Source organism: Pelophylax lessonae (genome assembly GCF_965119305.1).
Source record: "Pelophylax lessonae genome assembly, chromosome: 7".
In the NCBI taxonomy this organism is placed as follows: domain Eukaryota; kingdom Metazoa; phylum Chordata; class Amphibia; order Anura; family Ranidae; genus Pelophylax; species Pelophylax lessonae.
In genome coordinates, this window is record NC_138774.1 from 2,194,046 (window position 1) to 2,217,795 (window position 23,750).

Below are 23,750 nucleotides of genomic sequence, written 5' to 3' on the forward strand. Positions count from 1 at the left end.
TGTTCTGATCCTTGAGATGTACGTCTAAGAGTCTTTTAAAAGTAGCCATACTTCCCGCAGTTACTACCATTTGTGGTCGAGAATTCCACAATCTTGTAGCCCTAACAGTAAAGGGCCCCCTGCGTAGTCTGAGGTTGATGGAGGTCGGGAGGGAAGGCACATTGATGGAAGAGAGGAGAGAAGACTGAACAAGGCCAAACTAAATAATACACCTCAGGAAGTGCCGCCATGGCTAACAGAAGATAGACTTGGAACTAAACTAGAGAAACTTAACATAAATAAATCACTGGAACCGGATGGCTTGCACCCGAGGGTTCTTAAAGAGCTCAGCCAGGTGATTGCCAGACCATTATTCTTGATCTTTAAGGATATACAGACGGGTATGGTGCCAGCTGATTGGAAAAAAGCCAACGTGGTACTTAAAAAGGGGCCGAGATATATCCCGGGTAACTATAGGCCGGTCAGCCTAACATCTGTAGTCTGCAAGATTTTGGAGGGGATGATAAGTGACCACATACAAGACTTTAGTAATGAAAACGGTATTATTAGTAGTAATCAGCATGGATTCATGAAAAATCGTTCGTGCCAAACCAATCTATTAACCTTCTACGATGAAGTGAGCTGCCACCTAGATAAAGGTAAGCCTGTGGATGTGGTGTACCTGGATAAAGGAAGGCCTGTGGATGTGGTGTATCTGGATAAAGGAAGGTCTGTGGATGTGGTGTATCTGGATAAAGGAAGGTCTGTGGATGTGGTGTATCTGGATAAAGGAAGGTCTGTGGATGTGGTGTATCTGGATAAATGAAGGCTGTGGATGTGGTGTATCTGGATAAAGGAAGACCTGTGGATGTGGTGTATCTGGATAAAGGAAGGTCTGTGGATGTGGTGTATCTGGATAAAGGAAGGTCTGTGGATGTGGTGTATCTGGATAAAGGAAGGTCTGTGGATGTGGTGTATCTGGAAAAAGGAAGGTCTGTGGATGTGGTGTATCTGGATAAAGGAAGGTCTGTGGATGTGGTGTATCTGGATAAAGGAAGACCTGTGGATGTGGTGTATCTGGATAAAGGAAGACCTGTGGATGTGGTGTATCTGGATAAAGGAAGGTCTGTGGATGTGGTGTATCTGGATAAAGGAAGACCTGTGGATGTGGTGTATCTGGATAAAGGAAGGCCTGTGGATGTGGTGTATCTGGACTTTGCAAAGGCCTTTGACACCGTTCCCCACAAACGCTTACTGTACAAACTAAGGAAGGTAGGTATGGACCATAGGGTGAGTACCTGGATAGAGAACTGGCTCCAGGGGAGAGTACAGAGGGTGGTGATTAATGGGGAGTACTCGGATTGGGCGGGTGTGGAAAGTGGGGTCCCCCAAGGTTCTGTCCTGGAACCAATCCTGTTTAATTTATTCATAAATGATCTAGAGGAGGGGATATCGAGTACAATCTCAGTATTTGCGGATGATACTAAACTAAGCATGCCAATATCTTCTATGCAGGATGTGGAAACCTTACAAGCGGACCTGAACAAAATAACGGGGTGGGCAACTACATGGCAGATGAGGTTTAATGTTGAAAAATGTAAAGTAATGCACTTGGGTGTCAGAAACCAGAAAGCAAGCTACTCACTAGGGGGGGGAACCTCTGGGTGAGTCTAGGATGGAAAAAGACCTGGGGGTACTGGTAGACAACAGGCTTGGCAGTGGCATGCAATGCCAAGCCGCCGCAAGCAAAGCCAACAGAATACTGGGAAGTATAAAAAAGGGGATTCACTCCAGAAATAAAGAGATTATTCTTCCGCTCTACAAGACTCTGGTCCGGCCACATCTGGAGTATGCTGTCCAGTTCTGGGCACCGGTCCTCAGGAAGGATGTGCTGGAACTGGAGAGAGTCCAGAGAAGGGCAACAAAAATAATTAGGGGAATGGAGGACATCAGCTATGAGGAAAGACTACAAGCACTGAACCTATTCTCTCTGGAGAAGAGACGATTGAGGGGGGATATGATATCAATGTACAAATACTGTACTGGTGACCCTAGCATAAGGAACAAACTTTTTAGAGAAAGGGAATACAATAAGACACGTGGCCACTCACTAAAACTAGAGGAAAGGCGGTTTAACCTTAAAGTATGTAGGGGGTTCTTTACTGTCAGAGCAGTAAGGATGTGGAATTCTCTTCCGCAAACAGTGGTATCAGCAGGGAGCATCGATAGTTTCAAAAAACTATTAGATGGGCACCTTAAAGACCACAACATACAGGGGTATACAATGTACTAACATACAGGGGTATACAATGTACTAACATACAGGGGTATACAATGTACTAACATACAGGGGTATACAATGTACTAACATACAGGGGGTATACAATGTACAACATACAGGGGGTATACAATGTACAACATACAGGGGTAATACAATGTACAACATACAGGGGGTAATACAATGTACAACATACAGGGGGTAATACAATGTACAACATACAGGGGGTATACAATGTACGACATACAGGGGGTATACAATGTACGACATACAGGGGGTATACAATGTACAACATACAGGGGGTATACAATGTACAACATACAGGGGGTATACAATGTACAACATACAGGGGGTATACAATGTACAACATACAGGGGGTATACAATGTACAACATACAGGGGTATACAATGTACGACATACAGGGGGTATACAATGTACGACATACAGGGGGTATACAATGTACGACATACAGGGGGTATACAATGTACGACATACAGGGGGTATACAATGTACGACATACAGGGGGTATACAATGTACGACATACAGGGGGTATACAATGTACGACATACAGGGGGTATACAATGTACGACATACAGGGGGTATACAATGTACAACATACAGGGGGTATACAATGTACGACATACAGGGGTATACAATGTACGACATACAGGGGTATACAATGTACGACATACAGGGGTATACAATGTACGGTTAACAGCAAACAAACACACACACACACACACACACACACACACACACACACATCATAGGTTGAACTGGATGGACTGATGTCTTTTTTCAACCTCACTATGCAACTATGTAAGGTTGAGGTGTTGGATTTGGCTTCCAAATTCAACAGATCTCAATCCAAATCAAGCATCTGTGGGATGTGTTGGAAAAACGAGTCCAATTCATGGAGGCCCCACCTCACAACTTACAGGACTTAAAGGATCTGTTAGTGATGACTTGGTGCCAGAGATCTGAGCGTACCTTCAGAGGTCTAGTGGAGGCCATGTTTGGACTGGCCAGGAAAGGGGGACCTACCCAATATTAGGTTGGTGGTCATCATTTTATGGCTGATCAGTGTCTGAGTATTTATCCACTGTCCATGTATGTTGGCTAGGACAATGTAACTATACTGGATGAGGAACTACCTACCTACATAGTGACCACCTACAGCAACACACAGACATATCCTCACATATGAAGAGCCCCTCTTACCCCAGGGAACCAAACAGACATCCTCACATATGACGAGCCCCTCTTACCCCAGGGAACCAAACAGAAATATCCTCACATATGAAGAGTGACTCTTACCCTGGGGATCACACAGGGGTAGCTGAACAAACGCACTCCTCCAAAGTCATCTCCTGTGGCCACCAGCTTCCGGTCATGTGACTTGTTGACAGCATTTATATCTGTCCCATCCGCTCCGTCTGGCCACACCCCTGGAGAAGAAACGCATGTTAGTAGAAAGGGAGAGGGTTGTATCATCCTGTATTCTGGGCATTATATGTATATTATTATTATTATATTATACAATACGGGGCATTACACCCCCTGCTAATTCTCATTCCTTTATATAGAGGTCTCTTCGTATACAGGCCAAGCTGACCAGGTAAAGTGACATTTACAGGACAGAGACAAACCCTAGAACATTTGTGGGGGTGCTCACAGGGCTCACCTTCTATTCATAAACATAGTTAATATGATTGTGCTCTATATTATAAACATATAATCATATGCCAACCTCTATTTGGGTGGCTGGGAGAGACAGGTACTCTCCAGTGATTATATGGAATCTTGGCTTTCTTAATATTTTAATGTTCAATAGTTTTTATTAAAGATTTTACAAAAGAACATATAAAAAAGTAGGAAATTGGAACAACCAACAAGCCAAATAAAAAAAGGTTATGGCAACATTGTACAAACATGTCAATGGCTTCCTTATATTTTAGGTTGGCATCGTTATATAGACGATTTACTAATTATTTGGACAGGTCCAAGATAGGAATTAGAAAATTTCCTGAAAACTCTCAATACAAATGAATTTAACCTCAAATTCACTCATACCATCAGTACAAAAGGTTTATCTTTCTTGGATATCCAGATCAACATTCTCCCTACAGGAGAATTAGAAACAGACCTGTATAGAAAGCCAAGCGCAGCGAATACCATTTTGTGCGCAGCAAGTGCCCATCCTGCCCCCCTAGTGAAAAGCATGCCCTATGCACAGTTTCTCCGTCTTCGAAGAAACTGTTCATCTGATGCTAATTTTCAGCTTCAAGCGAATGGTTTACGAAACAGACTTCTGGAGAGAGGTTACACCAAAACTCTTTTAAGAAAAGCTTTCAATAAAAGCTAAAGCACGCCCTGGAGCTGAGCTAATCTATAACACAACAATTAAAAAAGAAACGAAAACAGTGAAATTCATTACTTAATATTCCATGCACGAAAAAACATTACGTAACATCATGGCCAAACATTGGCATCTATTAACAGATGACTATACATTGGCCAAGTATCTTAAACCTCATCCAGAAGTAGTTTACAGGCGAACCCCCTCTATCCGAGATAGTTTGGTCAGTAGCCATTATAAACCAAAAGGCCAACTCCATACACAACCAAAGGGGACCTATAGATGTAGGCACTGTGCCCGCTGCCCATGGGTTAAGGAGGGAAGAGGTGTGTCCCTCCCGAACGGCAGATGGCACAGGGCAAATTACTCTGCGGATTGTACCACACAGAGCATTGTGTATTTTATGCAGTGCACCTGCCATGCCTTTTATGTGGGAAAGACGGTACGCCAATTTAATCAAAGAATTGGCGACCACTTATACTACTAGGAAGGTGGTAAAATACAAAACAACAGTATCTCAACACATAGCATTACACCATAGATACAATAACTCAGTTGTCAGCTTTTATGTGTTGGAAGTAATACCCCCAGATCCTAGGGGAGGCAACTGGGACAAACGAGTGCTTCAAAGAGAGACCTATTGGATAGAATCTCTCAATGCCACTGAATCTCTCGGCATCAATGAGGTCCTGACATACAGGCCTTTTCTTTAAGGTGTGAGGACATAATAAGCAAGAACACAGGAATATATGGATCGAGTTTATTGATTGAAATGGAGAAAGTATACTTAAAACTTAATCCAAGCCGAGCAGCCCTTGAGGTCCAAAAGATATACAGTCTAAGGCAGTGGTCCTCAACTCCGGTCCTCAGGGCCCACTAACAGGCCAGATTTTAAGTATTACCTTGGGGAGATGCAGACTAGAATACTTTAATCACTGAGCAGCAAATTATATCACCTGGTATGTATTTCAGTTATCTTGCAAACCTGGCCTGTTAGTGGGCCCTGAGGACCAGGGTTGAGGACCACTGGTCTAAGGGATAAGTTCAACAATATGGTGGTTTTTGTTTTTGAAAAAGAGAACAATGGTTGTACGAAAAAATAGATTTGAAATTATGTAATGTATTTGTAACGTAGTTGTTCATAAAATTAACAAATTATGAAATAACTTTGTAATATAATGATCTAAATGCTTTTGACATTAAATCTAAGTATGGATAACATCTATATATGGATTTATTAAAATCTTCGTAATGCGTTTTGATTTCAGGTATGTCCTATATTGGATCCTAATGAGCTTTGGTGTTGTGCCCTATACATGCGGTGCTCCGATTTGGCCACTGGGTGGTGCTGTGGATCTTTCTCCGGCGAGTGCTGCGGTCTCTGAGCAAGGGGCGGAGACATACCTTTGATGCTTCCGCCCTCACTTGCGGCTGCTGGGAACCCACGACATGTGGAGTTCCCATACATAGCAGTGTGCGTGCGCCGAACGGCGCATGCGCACTTGGAGACCGGACCCGGAAATACGTCACCTCCCACCGGAGGTGACGTGTTTGGGTTGGGGCATAAATACAGCTACATGCTGCAATGGCGGTAGAGGAGCAGGGAGGCAATGGTGGCAGGACGTTAAGGTAACAAATCTATGTAATTACAGTGCCTTGCGAAAGTATTCGGCCCCCTAGAACTTTTCAACCTTTTGCCACATTTCAGGCTTCAAACATAAAGATATAAAACTGTAATTTTTTGTGAAGAATCAACAACAAGTGGGACACAATCATGAAGTGGAACAAAATTTATTGGATATTTCAAACTTTGTTAACAAATAAAAAACTGAAAAATTGGGCGTGCAAAATTATTCAGCCCCTTTACTTTCAGTGCAGCAAACTCTCTCCAGAAGTTCAGTGAGGATCTCTGAATGATCCAATGTTGACCTAAATGACTAATGATGATAAATAGAATCCACCTGTGTGTAATCAAGTCTCCGTATAAATGCACCTGCACTGTGATAGTCTCAGAGGTCCGTTTAAAGCGCAGAGAGCATCATGAAGAACAAGGAACACACCAGGCAGGTCCGAGATACTGTTATGGAGAAGTTTAAAGCCGGATTTGGATACAAAAAGATTTCCCAATCTTTAAACATCCCAAGGAGCACTGTGCAAGCGATAATATTGAAATGGAAGGAGTATCAGACCACTGCAAATCTACGAAGACCTGGCCGTCCCTCTAAACTTTCAGCTCATACAAGGAGAAGACTGATCAGAGATGCAGCCAAGAGGCCCATGATCACTCTGGATGAACTGCAGAGATCTACAGCTGAGGTGGGAGACTCTGTCCATAGGACAACAATCAGTCGTATACTGCACAAATCTGCCCTTTATGGAAGAGTGGCAAGAAGAAAGCCATTTCTTAAAGATATCCATAAAAAGTGTCGTTTAAAGTTTGCCACAAGCCACCTAGGAGACACCAAACATGTGGAAGAAGGGGCTCTGCTCAGATGAAACCAAAATCAAACTTTTTGGCAGCGATGTAAAACGTTATGTTTGGCGTAAAAGCAACACAGCTCATCACCCTGAACACACCATCCCCACTGTCAAACATGGTGGTGGCAGCATCATGGTTTGGGCCTGCTTTTCTTCAGCAGGGACAGGGAAGATGGTTAAAATTGATGGGAAGATGGATGGAGCCAAATACAGGACCATTCTGGAAGAAAACCTGATGGAGTCTGCAAAAGACCTGAGACTGGGACGGAGATTTGTCTTCCATCAAGACAATGATCCAAAACCTAAAGCAAAATCTACAATGGAATGGTTCACAAATAAACATATCCAGGTGTTAGAATGGCCAAGTCAAAGTCCAGACCTGAATCCAATCGAGAATCTGTGGAAAGAACTGAAAACTGCTGTTCACAAACGCTCTCCATCCAACCTCACTGAGCTCGAGCTGTTTTGCAAGGAGGAATGGGCAAAAATTTCAGTCTCTTGATGTGCAAAACTGATAGAGACATACCCCAAGAGACTTACAGCTGTAATCGCAGCAAAAGGTGGCGCTACAAAGTATTAACTCAAGGGGGCTGAATAATTTTGCACGCCCAATTTTTCAGCTTTTTTATTTGTTAAAAAAGTTTGAAATATCCAATAAATTTCGTTCCACTTCATGATTGTGTCCCACTTGTTGTTGATTCTTCACAAAAAAATTACAGTTTTATATCTTTATGTTTGAAGCCTGAAATGTGGCAAAAGGTCGAAAAGTTCAAGGGGGCCGAATACTTTCACAAAGCACTGTATATACTATGAGTATGATACCAATAAAGTCCCCCCAAAGCCCACATTCACCAATCCCCCTTAGAAGGGTTTGGTAATACAAACATTTCTATTCATAAACGTCATTGATTTTGCCCGGAGTTCCACTTTAGCAGGGAAGCCTACTGGTTGCATTCCAGGCCCTCCGTTTTTTTTTTTGGCAATCACTCGGGATTGGCTCCGGCCACATTGGGTTATTGTTTGGATGCGTTAGAACTTAACTGGAAAACCTTTTGTAGTTTGTCACCCCCTGCTGGCCAGTAGATCTGTCTTGCTCAGAAACGGCCAGGGCTGGGCACAGCTGACTGGTCATCACAATTGGTCTTCAGGATTTCATTGGCTTCCCTTGTAGGCTTACCCCAGCCTGCCACTGACACCCCAAAATCATCACCATCTCTGTACGGACACCCCAAATCATCACTATCTGGGGTCAGAAGTCGGTGTCAGGGACCACAGGTTGTGAACCTTTTGGAATTTATGGATTTCTGCACAGATGGCTCAAAAAATGTGATCTGATCGTCATCTAATCAATACCCCACACACACTCCTATCACTCCACCTTCACCTATCAATGATACCGATGGAAATAGGAAGTGAACCCCCAGAATTACGACACGGTGAGTCAATACAGAGTGCCCAGGTCTGATATCCATCTCATTGTAGGATATCCATAACCCGAGTCTGTTATCCATCTGATTGTAGGACATCTGTAGCCCGGGTCTGATCTCTCTCTTTGTAGGAAATCTATAACCAGAGTCTGATATCCATGTCATTGTTAGACATCTATAGCCCGGGTCTGATCTAATTGTAGGACATCTATAGCCGGGTCTGATATCCATCTCATTGTAGGACATCTATAGCCGGGTCTGATATCCATCTCATTGTAGGACATCTATAGCCGGGTCTGATATCCATCTCATTGTAGGACATCTATAGCCGGGTCTGATATCCATCTCATTGTAGGACATCTATAGCCGGGTCTGACCCCATCTCATTGTAGGACATCTATAGCCGGGTCTGACCCCATCTCATTGTAGGACATCTATAGCCGGGTCTGACCCCATCTCATTGTAGGACATCTATAGCCGGGTCTGACCCCATCTCATTGTAGGACATCTATAGCCGGGTCTGATATCCATCTCATTGTAGGACATCTATAGCCGGGTCTGATATCCATCTCATTGTAGGACATCTGTAGCCGGGTCTGATATCCATCTCATTGTAGGACATCTGTAGCCCAGGTCTGATATCCATCTCATTGTAGGACATCTATAGCCCGGGTCTGATCTCTCTCTTTGTAGGACATCTGTAGCCCGGGTCTGACCCCATCTCATTGTAGGACATCTATAGCCGGGTCTGACCCCATCTCATTGTAGGACATCTATAGCCGGGTCTGATATCCATCTCATTGTAGGACATCTGTAGCCGGGTCTGATATCCATCTCATTGTAGGACATCTGTAGCCCGGGTCTGATATCCATCTCATTGTAGGACATCTGTAGCCCAGGTCTGGTCTCTCTCTTTGCAGGACATCTGTAGCCCGGGTCTGATATTATGCATCTCATTGTAGAAGATCTATAGCCAGGTCTGATATCCATCTGATTGTAGGACATCTGTAGCCGGTTCTGACATTGATCTCATTGTAGGACATTTGTAGCCAGGTCTGATATCTATCTCATTGTAGGACATCTACAGTATAGCTGGGTCTGATATCTACCTCAGTGTAGGGCATCGATAACCCAGATCTGCTATCCAGGACACGCCATCCAATCAGAAGAAAGGCTTTTTTTTTTTTTTGGGTCTACAAAGTCCTGCAGCTGGACCCCTTACACACACACACACACACACACACACACAGAGATCACAAAGACTCCAATGTGCCATTATCAGGTTCCCTCCCCCCAGGGACCAAGAAGACCATAGTGCCACCATCATTGACCTGCATTCTCTAAGTCAGTGGTCCTCAACTCCGGTCCTCGGGGCCCACTAACAGGCCAGATTCTAAGTATTACCTTGGGTAGATGCAGACTAGAATACTGCAATCACTGAGCAGCAAATGATATCACCTGTGATAATTTAGTTATCTTGAAAACCTGGCCTGTTAAGCCCCGTACACACGCGTCGAAAATTGGCAGAGAATTTTCGTCCGACGACCGATCTGCCGATTTTCGGCTTGTTAGTATGATGATTCCGACAACCGACTCCGACTTTTCGGCCGAAAAAAATCTGGTATGCAGGCTATAAAATTTTTGTTGGCCGTCAACACAACGGCTGATTTTTGTGCAGTCAGTACAGATTTCGACAGGGAAAAATCTGATGAGCAAGACTGGGCATGCTCAGAGAAGAAAGAACACAAAGAAAGCAATCCAACACATGACATCACTTCTGAAGTAGAATTTTGTTGGGGAGAAAATTCGCGTCTAGGCACATTCCAACCAACAAAACACCACTCTGGACAAAAGACGGACGCGATCGGTCGGCCGATAATCGTTGCATGTGTACGGGGCTTTAGTGGACTAAAGCCCCGAGGACCGGAGTTGAGGACCACTGCTCTAAGTAATTTGTTATCCTGTAGCAGAGAGCTCAGCTGTGTACTGTCAGACAGAGAGCTCTGGTCTGGCCACGTCTTCCCACACTTCACTTACCCAGCACATGGAAGCTGAGAGTACAGGAAGCGTTCTCCCACTCCGCGTTCCGCACACTCTCCGCACTCACAATCTGCTTTGCCGAGTCCGGATCCCCTGAGCAGAGAAGAAAAGATCAACATCATCATCTATAAATATTGTATCCCATTACCCAACACCTCCTATGGGATCAGCACACTTCTACCTGCTGGAGGACTCTGCTCCTTCCTCTACAACTCTTCTCTCCTGAAATACTCTGCACTGCTGGAGGACTCTGCTCCTTCCTCTATAACTCTCCTCACCTGAAATACTCTGCACTGCTGGAGGACTCTGCTCCTTCCTCTATAACTCTCCTCTCCTGAAATACTCTGCACTGCTGGAGGACTCTGCTCCTTCCTCTACAACTCTCCTCTCCTGAAATACTCTGCACTGCTGGAGGACTCTGCTCCTTCCTCTATAACTCTCCTCTCCTGAAATACTCTGCACTGCTGGAGGATTCTGCTGATCTTATATTGAAAAGAATCAAGCATCAAATTTTATACAAAAGTAAAAAACAGAACTATAGTACAATATGCCAACAGAAAAAATAGGAATACACATTTATGTGCAGAATATATACAATATATACATAGTCGGATACCAAAACTATTTACATAAAGCAGCAGAGAGGGCCTAAGAGGCACAACCCATCACCTATGTATGCAGCCATTTATCAAAAACTGAGCATTAAGAAAAAATCTAGGGTGATAAGAGACAGAAAGCCACACCCGGGAAAGAGACTCCTGGCAGTCAGGGAGGCTTGAAACCCCTCCACGCCTTCAGCCAAGCCCTCTGACCCCACTTGTCTCTCTCAAACACCCGAATCTTCCCCACCTCATGCAGAATGTCACACACCACCACCTGAACAGGAAGGATTTTACGCCGAAGGGTGACCTGACACCGTGCGTTCCATGTGTAATAACGGACTACTAAGCTAACTAAAAAAAGTGTATCCAAACAAAAGCCCCCACCAGTATTGAATGCTCCGTACACCCACTCAGCATAACCCAGCCTGGAGAGGAAAGGAACACCGAGGGCCCGCCCCACCTGTTTGTATACCTCTATGTTAAAAGGGCAATGAAGCAGAAAATGGTCCATAGTCTCCTCCTCACCTGTACATTCCTCCCGAGGACAACCACGATCCATCCCACTGCGGAATTTCAAATTGCCCCGAACATAGAGCCTTCCATGGAAGCACAACCAGGCCAGATCCCTAAGTTTAAGAGGGACTCTAGCCAAACTAATCAGTGTTAACCCTTCCCTCAAACTGTGCCTGGGCAATCCCTTAAGGCCAGTGGGTCATGAAAGACTTCGCTCAAGACTCAGCTCATAAGGACTTTCCTCGGAGCGGATCTGAGATCTTCAGTCGACAATCGCCACTGCAACTTCATACTGGGAGTGACATAGCCTGGAAGCTGACCACGATGACCCCTGAGATTCTTCACTTGGCCACCTTCTTCCCAAAGTCGTAGAAAAAGCCTAAACCAAGATCTAAACCTGCCTGCCCATCCAGGAGGTTCCACTGCAAGCATACTACCAATGTTAAACTTGAGAAATAGCAGTGAAAAGAAAAAAGAACGGGGTTGACCATACCTAAGCCACCCTCCCTCCTGGACAGATAGGTGACATTCCTCTTGATGAGGTTCAGTCTGTTCCCCCACAGCACCCACAAGAACAGTTTGAGGCCATAATCGCCAGGTCCAAATTCAATGCCTAGTATCTTAATTTTTACCTGGGGCACTGGAAAGGTGTCCAGGAGATCAAACCCCTCACCTTCCTTTCCCATCCAGAAAACTTCACTCTTTTCCTGGTTGATCATGGAGCCTGATGCTTCAGAGTACCGTGATGTCAGAGAGACCACCTCCTCCGCTTCATCTACCCCAGTGACAATCACTGACACATCATCCCCATATGCAACAGTCCTCAAAAAGGCGGCTCATCTGGGATTCCTACTGGTACTCCACACAACATGCTGCTCTCTAGCCTCCTGATGAAAGTGTCAATTGCAAACACAAAGCAGGGGACTCAGGGGACAACCCTGGCGCACCCCAGAGCCAACCATAAAGGACTGTCCAATCCAATCCAACTATTATCAAGAGGGAAGCATTCTGCCCCCTTATACAAAACTTTTAACCAATCAACAAAACCACCCGGCAGACCATACTTCCTAAAGAGCAACCACAGGTACTCATGATTGACACGATCGAAAGCCTTTGCCTGATCCAATGCCAGTAAATACTTTCCCCAGCCTGCAGCCCTGCACTGCTCCAAGGCCTCTCGAAAAGCTAAAAACGCTGTGAAGAGGCTCCTACCCTGGATCGAACAGTGCTGATGGCGAGAAAGGATAGACTCTGCTACTGCCGATAGGCGCCAGAAAAGTATCTTCGCCAGCACCTTTCTTTCGACATTGAGAAGGCTGATGGGGTGCCAATTCTCAATCATCGAAGGATCTTTACCTTTTGAAAGAAGAATCACAGCTGAGTGTCTCATGGAAGGGGGAAGCACCCCCTCAGCAAGACAACTGTTAAAAACCTCTACCAAATGTGAGGCCAGAATAGACTTAATGGCTTTGTAAAACTCAGCCGTCAGACCATCCGGTCCAGGTGACTTCTTGATGGCAAGCTGTTCAATTGCCCTCATCAACTGATCTCCTCTGTCAAATTCATCAAAGGGACATCTCCACCATTTAGACCTGGAGTAGAGTCCAAAAAGCTTTCCATCTTGTCTCGGTCAAGCTTTTTCCTCCCAAGAAGTTCAGCATAAAAAGACCTCACGACCTCCAGGATCCCTGACCTGGACTTTGTCAAGGAACCTGTACTATCCTTAAGGCCAACGACCATCTTAACAGCTACACCCTGTTTGCAGTTCTGGTAAGGGTCAGGCGAGTGGTATTTCCCATAGTCCCGCTCCAGAACCAAAGAGGTATGCCGGTCATATTGACACTTCCTGAGGAGGATTTTCACTTCAGAGATTGCCCCAGGATCTCCTCCTCTCGAGACAAGAATATCCAGCTTCCTCCGCAAACGTTGGTAGGTCATGTATCTATTAAACTGTTTTTTATTGGCTAGGCCCCTGAAGAATCCAGCAATCCTCTTTTTGGTCAGCTCCCACCACTCAGCCTTGCTGCTACAAAAGTCCAGGATGGTCACCTGTGCCTGAAAGAATTCCTCAAAGGATTGTCTAACATGTTCTTCCTCAAGGAGAGTCGAATTTAATCTCCAGATGCCTTTGCCCCTCTGAGGGAAGTCTGAAGCATTCAAGACCACAGATAGCATACAGTGATCAGAGAACTCCACTGCCTGCACCACTGGGGGTGAGAAAGCAGAGGCCTCCTTAAAAAAAAACCTATCTATCCTACTCTGACTTACCTCGATGAAAGGTGAACCCTGTGTCATCCGGAAGGTGCTTAATGTGCACATCCACAAGACCAGCATCCCTAACCATACTATTTAAAAAAACGCTATCATATCCCAGCCGGTCATTGAAGTCCTTCCTGTCCTTGGGCCTAGTCACAGTATTAAAGTCACCTCCAAAAACCATTTGCCGGGATGTAAAAAGAAATGGCTTGATCCTTGTAAAAAGGCATTTCCTGTCCCACTTTGTGTGCGGCCCATAAATATTAATTAGGCGCAGGTCCTGCCCTCCCACAAGGACGTCTAAGACCATACATCTCCCAATCTCCACCTCAATAACCTGCCGGACAGTTACCATGCCGGTTTTAAACAACACCGCCACCCCGCCGTAAGGCTCGGCCGCAAGAGACCAGTAAGATGGACCATACCTCCACTCTCTCTTGGCCATATGAATATCTGCCAAGGAGGTGAGCCTAGTCTCCTGCAAAAATAAAATTTCAGCATCTAATTGGCTGAACAAAAAGAAGGCCATAGAACGAGTTCTTACTGACTTAATACTGGCGACATTTATTGTCACCACTTTTAAACGGAGGGGGAACCGCCATTTGGGTTATTGGGTGGATTGCTTCTTAGCTCCCCTCTGCTGCTCATCACCAGAAGCCTCTCTCTTTCTTGAGGCCTCCTCCAACTCCATTTCAGAATCTGACCTTTGCTCTGAAGAATCCCCAGATGAGGAGATATCCAAAGCAGAAGCCCTAGAATGGTTGGAGACAGTCACTGGGGCATCCTGTCCCTGTTCCGTCCTCACCGCCTGTCTCTTCCGCCTCACAACTCTTCTCTCCTCCAGGTACTGCAGGTCAGATTCAGAGATGCTTTCATCTCTTGCTTTTTTCTTTGAAGTCTTCACAGAAGACTTCTTTACAGAAGAAGCAGCAGGACCCTTTTTTGTACCCTCTACCACTCCTGGTGGGGGGGGGGGGGGGGCTTCCTTTATGTCAGACTTAGGAGGGGAAGACTCATGGGGGATAACTGACTTAGTGGGCACAGACTTGGAAGGTTCTGAAACAAGAGTAGCGGGTACACAGCCACAGAAAGAATACTTACAGACACAGGAACTGGGGAGGGATCCTGAACAGAACTAGGGGAGCCATGGGGGTCAGTCCCCGCAGAGGAGGATGGTACACCAGGGGCCTCATCCTCCAACCTGTCCAGCCTCAACAGTTCATCTATTCCCTCTTTCTCTATATTGTGCCAGGCCTTAGGACATTAGCTGTAGGGGTGGCCAAGGCACAGGTTACACCTTGTCATCTGGGTGCCGTCCCTGGCCACATGACCCTGTCCTCAACACACTGAATATATTTATGCTGAACAGGAGGAGCTAAAATGCCCCTTTTTTCCACAGCGGTGACAGCTTTGGCTGACCAGGGTTGAAAATAGTCATCCTATGCCTCCCTATGAAAGCCGAGGAGGGCAGGTGACACAACATTCCCAACCCTGGCTAACCTGACCGTTGCCAACCAACCCCGAGTCCAGATCCCACGTTCATTAAGGATTTTATCTGGCCTTGTCAAAACCTCACCATAATTCTTTAACCAGACCTATAAGTCTCGAGCAGGAACACTTTCATTAGTGAGGATGATAGTTCTCTTTTTTACAGTTAACCTTTGTGAAACAGCAACTGGTGCCAGACCTTCCCATTCGGGTCTTGACCTGCACAGAGCCTCATATCGTTCCCAGAACAAGTTAAGACCCTCTGGCCTGGTGAAGCCAATTGTGTACTCCCAGCTACGTGTATTAGGGCATAAAGGTCTTTTGCCCCAAAACCCATCTTCAAAATCATGTCTACCACCACATGCCCTGCTGGAGGGATTCCCATTTAAGAATGCCTACATTACACCTTGGACCCCCAGCAGAAGCCAGAGACCCAATACCAGATCCAGGGTTGCTCAAAGTGGCAGCTTGTGGTGGAAAACCTTGCTTGGAAGCGGAGTTCCTCTTTGGCTGTAGCACTGGCTTGATAATATTGGCATGAGCACAGCCTATCACCTGAGCAAAAGAAGGCTTATCAGGGCAAAAGCCCCACACTGATGTAGCTTTAGTTGGTATATTACTATTATTATTATTAACTGCTTGTACTGAGCCAGCAGGATTGTCCATTATACCTGTATGGGTTCGATTGTCCATTACACACATTAGTGGGATGGTCCATCACACCTGTACTGGAACAATTGCTATCAGACCCACAAACATCAGGTATAGTCACAGTTTCTGCTACAGTACCACATGTCTCCTGATGCTGTACTGTAGAGTCCTGCACAGCAGCTGTGACTGGAACAAAAGCTTTGGGCTCAGTAAAAGGAGGGTTAATGGGTTCTGCTGGCATTTGTAGTCCCTCAGCTGAAATGTAATTTCTTAAATGCAGTTTTTCCTGAGAGGAAACATCAGCAGGCAAGGTATTGCTGGATATAAAGTTACCAGCCTGGGTGTCATTGGGCAAACCCTCAGCTTTGGTCATGGTGCTAAATGGCACAAAAATAGTTTTATCCATTACTTGGGACTTGGTAGGCTTTACCTTATCAGGCACATTGTCAGGTAAGTTCTCCTAACCAAACACCAGCTGATCCCCCCCCCCCCCCCGCATTGAAGACTCCATTGCCTGGATCACTCTCAGCATGCCTCCTGAGCCCTGAGACAGCAATGGGCTGCTTACCTCACCCTGAGAGGGCAGGGGGGCAGAACTTGGGATCTCCTGCTCCACCCCCATCTTTGCCATCCTTGAAAATCTCTGGTCATTACAAAACTTCTCCTTGAAAGGCCCATCTCTGCCTTCCATCATGGCCACAATGGTTTCCTGGTGTTCCATCCGGACCTTAGCCAATTGGATTTCCGAATCCATGGTTCAGAATATACAAGCCCTCATACTGCTTTCGCAGACATTTCAACTCCGCTCTCAGTTTGTAGAGCTGGTCTTTCTCTTTATTCAGGACCTTGATCCTGGCCACCATTCGCTCCCGAATGGACTCGGCACCTTCATCCTAACCAGGGGCAGAGAGGTCACCAGCCATGGCTTGTACAGGAGCAGAGAGGTCACCAGCCATGGCTTGTACAGGAGCAGAGAAATCACCAGCCATGGCTTGTACAGGAGCAGAGAGATCACCAGCCATGGCTTGTACAGGAGCAGAGAGATCACCAGCCATGGCTTGTACAGGAGCAGAGAGATCACCAGCCATGGCTTGTACAGGAGCAGAGAGATCACCAGCCATGGCTTGTACAGGAGCAGAGAGATCACCAGCCATGGCTTGTACAGGAGCAGAGAGATCACCAGCCATGGCTTGTACAGGAGCAGAGAGATCACCAGCCATGGCTTGTACAGGAGCAGAGAGATCACCAGCCATGGCTTGTACAGGAGCAGAGAGATCACCAGCCATGGCTTGTACAGGAGCAGAGAGGTCACCAGCCATGGCTTGTACAGGAGCAGAGAGGTCACCAGCCATGGCTTGTACAGGAGCAGAGAGGTCACCAGCCATGGCTTGTACAGGAGCAGAGAGATCACCAGCCATGGCTTGTACAGGGGCAGAGAGGTCACCAGCCATGGCTTGTACAGGGGCAGAGAGGTCACCAGCCATGGCTTGTACAGGGGCAGAGAGGTCACCAGTCATGGCTTGTACAGGGGCAGAGAGGTCACCAGCCATGGCTTGTACAGGAGCAGAGAGATCACCAGCCATGGCTTGTACAGGAGCAGAGAGGTCACCAGCCATGGCTTGTACAGGAGCAGAGACATCACCAGCCATGGCTTGTACAGGGGCAGAGAGATCACCAGCCATGGCTTGTACAGGAGCAGAGAGATCACCAGCCATGGCTTGTACAGGAGCAGAGAGGTCACCAGTCATGGCTTGTACAGGGGCAGAGAGGTCACCAGCCATGGCTTGTACAGGAGCAGAGAGATCACCAGCCATGGCTTGTACAGGAGCAGAGAGATCACCAGCCATGACTTGTACAGGAGCAGAGAGATCACCAGCCATGACTTGTACAGGAGCAGAGAGATCACCAGCCATGGCTTGTACAGGAAGAGAGACCACCAGCCATGGCTTGTACAGGGGCAGAGAGGTCACCAGCCATGGCTTGTACAGGAGCAGAGAGATCACCAGCTATGGCTTGTACAGGAGCAGAGAAATCACCAGCCATGACTTGTACAGGAGCAGAGAGATCACCAGCCATGGCTTGTACAGGAGCAGAGAAATCACCAGCCATGGCTTGTACAGGAGCAGAGAAATCACCAGCCATGACTTGTACAGGAGCAGAGAAATCACCAGCCATGACTTGTACAGGAGCAGAGAGGTCACCAGCCATGGCTTGTACAGGAGCAGAGAGATCACCAGCCATGGCTTGTACAGGAGCAGAGAGATCACCAGCCATGGCTTGTACAGGAGCAGAGAGGTCACCAGCCATGGCTTGTACAGGAGCAGAGAGATCACCAGCCATGGCTTGTACAGGAGAAGAGAGACCACCAGCCATGGCTTGTACAGGAGAAGAGAGACCACCAGCCATGGCTTGTACAGGAGCAGAGAGGTCACCAGCCATGGCTTGTACAGGAGCAGAGACATCACCAGCCATGGCTTGTACAGGGGCAGAGACATCACCAGCCATGGCTTGTACAGGGGCAGAGAGGTCACCAGCCATGGCTTGTACAGGAGCAGAGAGATCACCAGCCATGGCTTGTACAGGAGCAGAGAGATCACCAGCCATGGCTTGTACAGGGGCAGAGAGGTCACCAGCCATGGCTTGTACAGGAGCAGAGAGATCACCAGCCATGGCTTGTACAGGGGCAGAGACATCACCAGCCATGGCTTGTACAGGGGCAGAGAGGTCACCAGCCATGGCTTGTACAGGAGCAGAGAGATCACCAGCCATGGCTTGTACAGGGGCAGAGACATCACCAGCCATGGCTTGTACAGGGGCAGAGAGGTCACCAGCCATGGCTTGTACAGGAGCAGAGAGATCACCAGCCATGGCTTGTACAGGAGCAGAGAGATCACCAGCCATGGCTTGTACAGGAGCAGAAGAATACTTGCACTGCTGGAGGACTCTGCTCCCTCCTCTATAACTCTCCTGAAATACTCTGCACTGCTGGAGGACTTTGCTAGTGTTGATCGAAAAAAAAAAAAAACCCTGATTCCCCCCCATCTACACTGGTGGATGGGAATTCCTCCTGCTGAGTGAATGTATTCCTCCAGCGAGGAGACTCCCCACCATCACAATACACTGATAGAATGCAGGTCGGATGGTTCAGGGAAACCCGCCAGGCTGGTTGTAGAGAAGTTGATGGGTATACGGTTATCCTCCATGTACATCAATACAGACTCTCTGGGACTCACAGTACAGGACTTCGTAGTCTCCACTGTTGGTCATGAAGCTGGAACTGTCTGAGGCCCAATCCAGGTGTGTGATGTAGCTGGAGTGACCCTGGAAATACAAAGGATCGGGCTGTATACTGAGATACTCATACACCCCCCGTATACCGCTCCATATCCCCCCTCCTGTATACAGCTAAATATACACCCCCCATATAGCGCTCCATATACACCCCCCTGTATACTGCTCCATATAAACCCCCCCTGTATACCGATCCCTATCCCCCTCCTGTATACTGCTAAATATACACCCCCCATATAGCGCTCCATATACACCCCCCCTGTATACCGATCCCTATCCCCCCCTCCTGTATACTGCTAAATATACACCCCCCATATAGCGCTCCATATACACCCCCCCCCTGTATACCGATCCCTATCCCCCCCCCTCCTGTATACTGCTAAATATACACTCCCCATATAAACCCCCCCTGTATACCGAGCCATATTCCCCCTCCTGTATACAGCTAAATTTACACCCCCTATATAGCGCTCCATATACACCCCCCCCCCCCCTGTATACCGATCCCTATCCCGCCCTCCTGTATACTGCTAAATATACACTCCCCATATACACACACCCTGTATACCGATCTATATCCCCCCTCCTGTATACCGCTCCATATACACCCCCCTGTATACTGCTCCACATCCCCCCCAGATACCACTCCACCATCCCCCCTCCTGTATATATCGCTCCACATAACCCCCCCTCTTGTATATCGCTCCACATACCCCCCCTTGTGTATGATATACAGTCCATACACCCCCCCCCCCCCGGTATACCGCTCAAAACACACCCCTAATGTATGATATACAGTCCATTCACACTTCCGCTCCTGTACACAGTCTACTACCCCCCACCCTCCTGTGCACCGTCTTCACATCCACCCCACCCTCCTGTACAGTCTTCACATCCCCCCTCCTGTACACAGTCCCTACACAAACCCCCCCTGTACACAGTCCAGACCCCCCCCTGTACACAGTCCAGACCCCCCCCCTTCCTGTACACAGTCCAGACCCCCCCCTCCTGTACACAGTCCAGACCCCCCCCCCCTCCTGTACACAGTCCATACACCCCCCCCCGCCTTCCTGTACACAGTCCAGACCCCCCCTCCTGTACACAGTCCATACACCCCCCCCCCGTACACAGTCCATACACCCCCCCCCGTACACAGTCCATACACCCCCCCCCCCTCCTGTACACAGTCCAGACCCCCCTCCTGTACACAGTCCATACACCCCCCCCCCGTACACAGTCCATACACCCCCCCTCCTGTACACAGTCCATACACCCCCCCCCTCCCTCCTGTACACAGTCCATACACCCCCCCCCTCCTGTACACAGTACACAGTCCATACACCCCCCCCCTCTCCTGTACACAGTCCATACACCCCCCCCTCCTGTACACAGTCCATACACCCCCCCCCCTCCTGTACACAGTCCATACACCCCCCCTCCTGTACACAGTCCATACACCCCCCCCCCCCTCCTGTACACAGTCCATACACCCCCCCCCTCCTGTACACAGTCCATACACCCCCCCCCTCCCTCCTGTACACAGTCCATACACCCCCCCCCCCTCCTGTACACAGTCCATACACCCCCCCCCCTCCCTCCTGTACACAGTCCATACACCCCCCCTCCCTCCTGTACACAGTCCATACACCCCCCCCCTCCCTCCTGTACACAGTCCATACACCCCCCCCCCCCTCCCTCCTGTACACAGTCCATACACCCCACCAGTAGTCTGCAGAGGTCACTCACCATACACTTGCCCACACGCCGGTACTCTCGCCCTTCCTCTGCCACTTCGTAGAGATAAGTGAAGTTGTCGTGCGACCCAACAGCCAAATACTGACCATCTGTGACAGAGACATGAGGACCATGAGCATCATAGAGCAATCATTACATGGGGGGGGGGGGGGGGGGGCATGTGACAGGAGACAAGGACCATACCGGGACTGTAGGAGATACAACTGATTTGCTCGCCAGCGTCTGAGATACTGGTCACTATGACATGGGACTGAGCGTCCAACACCAGGAACCTGCAAGACAGAAGACTGGAGTGTTATACAGACCGGACCATATAATGACCATCAATTATTACCAGGGGGAGGGCCATCGCCTAGAACAGAGGACCACCATGACTAAGAATGGGGTACAGAGGGGGGGACCATGACTAAGAACGGGGTACAGAGGGGGGACCATGACTAAGAACGGGGTACAGAGGGGGGACCATGACTAAGAACGGGGTACAGAGGGGGGACCATGACTAAGAACGGGGTACAGAGGGGGGACCATGACTAAGAATGGGGTACAGAGGGGGGGACCATGACTAAGAACGGGGTACAGAGGGGGGGACCATGACTAAGAACGGGGTACAGAGGGGGGGACCATGACTAAGAACGGGGTACAGGGGAGGGACCATGACTAAGAATGGGGTACAAAGGGGGACCATGACTAAGAATGGGGTACAGAGGGGGACTATGACTAATAATGGGGTACAGAGGGGGACCATGACTAATAATGGGGTACAGTGAAGGCCTATCCTTGTATATATGGTTCCTTACCTTCCAGTACAGGTCCCCACAGCTACGACACTGCCGGATGGGTGGAAGGCGGCCACTCTTACAGGGTCCTATGGGGGGGGGGGGGGCACATGGAGAGTAAATGTTATATAAAGTATGCAGAGTGCAGCCTACTCCTGTCATGCAGTATTGATCGAGGTACCAGACGAATTACAGCCAAAACAAAACCCCATTTTTAAACAGACAACTATTGGTTCCACCAATTTAAAATTCGATTAGTTGGCCCCCTAGAGGAAATTAAAATGTGAGAGTTCTTAGGAGCATCTCCAATGAGCGGTGTGACCTTGGCATAGAGGAGCCTGAGGATACGAATGGTGGGCCAGATAACTTCCTGTCCATACCCATGGTATAATGGTGCTCCTCCCCCTCCGAATCCCACAACCAGATTGGACTAATTGCTCCAATTCCGGCACCATCACCCCCCCCCCCCCCAATATGTACAGGAGTGCTACCCCCATACCAGGACCATGTCCTAGACACCACCCCTCCCATACAGCAGTACTGTCCCCTACCAGGACCATGTTCTAGACACCCCCCATACAGCAGTACTGCCCCAATACCAGGATCATGTCCTAGACACCCCCCATACAGGAGTACTGCCCCAATACCAGGATCATGTCCTAGACACCCCCCATACAGGAGTACTGCCCCAATACCAGGATCGTGTCCTAGACACCCCCCCCCCCCCCCATACAGCAGTACTGTCCCTATACCAGGATCATGTCCTAGACACCCCCCATACAGCAGTACTGCCCCAATACCAGGATCATGTCCTAGACACCCCCCATACAGGAGTACTGCCCCAATACCAGGATCGTGTCCTAGACACCCCCCCCCCCCCCCCCCCATACAGCAGTACTGCCCCTATACCAGGATCATGTCCTAGACAACCCCCATACAGCAGTACTTCCCCCTATACCAGGATCATGTCCTAGACACCCCCCATACAGCAGTACTGCCCCAATACCAGGATCATGTCCTAGACACCCCCCATACAGCAGTCCCCTACCCAGGACCATGTCCTAGACAACCCCCATACAGCAGTACTGCCCCCCCCTATCCCAGGATCATGTCCTATACACCCCCCCCCCCCATACAGGAGTACTGCCCCTATACAGGATCATGTCCAAGACACCCCCTATACAGCAGTACTGCCCCCTACCAGGACCATGTCCTAGACACCCCCTATACAGCAGTACTGCCCCCTACCAGGACCATGTCCTAGTCACCCTCCTCCCATACAGGAGTACTGCCCCGTTCTGGGATTGTTCACTAGATTCTGCCCCCAATACAGCAGTACTGCCCGCTACCAGGATCATGTCCTAGACACCCCCCATACAGGAGTACTGCCCCAATACCAGGATCATGTCCTAGACACCCCCCATACAGGAGTACTGCCCCAATACAAGGATCGTGTCCTAGACACCCCCCCCCCCCCCCCATACAGCAGTACTGTCCCTATACCAGGATCATGTCCTAGACACCCCCCATACAGCAGTACTGCCCCAATACCAGGATCATGTCCTAGACACCCCCCATACAGGAGTACTGCCCCAATACCAGGATCGTGTCCTAGACACCCCCCCCCCCCCCCCCCATACAGCAGTACTGCCCCTATACCAGGATCATGTCCTATACACCCCCCCCCCCCCATACAGGAGTACTGCCCCTATACCAGGATCATGTCCTAGACACCCCCTATACAGCAGTACTGCCCCCTACCAGGACCATGTCCTAGTCACCCTCCTCCCATACAGAAGTACTGCCCCGTTCTGGGATTGTTCACTAGATTCTGCCCCCATACAGCAGTACTGCC

General features: G+C 48.3%; 1 protein-coding gene across 3 annotated transcripts in view; it reads right to left on the reverse strand.

Moving 5' to 3' along the window:
• The window catches only part of EML2 (EMAP like 2), an 80,294-nt gene that overhangs the window by 957 nt on the left and 55,587 nt on the right, over positions 1-23,750 (reverse strand). For all 3 annotated transcript variants that reach the window (XM_082264344.1, XM_082264345.1, XM_082264346.1), the window contains 6 exons: positions 21,917-21,984; positions 21,303-21,391; positions 21,111-21,208; positions 19,307-19,394; positions 10,561-10,656; positions 3,577-3,707 (listed from right to left, as the gene is read on the reverse strand). In XM_082264344.1, the coding sequence (XP_082120470.1) occupies positions 3,577-3,707; positions 10,561-10,656; positions 19,307-19,394; positions 21,111-21,208; positions 21,303-21,391; positions 21,917-21,984 (570 nt within the window). The remainder of the gene's footprint in view (positions 1-3,576; positions 3,708-10,560; positions 10,657-19,306; positions 19,395-21,110; positions 21,209-21,302; positions 21,392-21,916; positions 21,985-23,750) is intronic.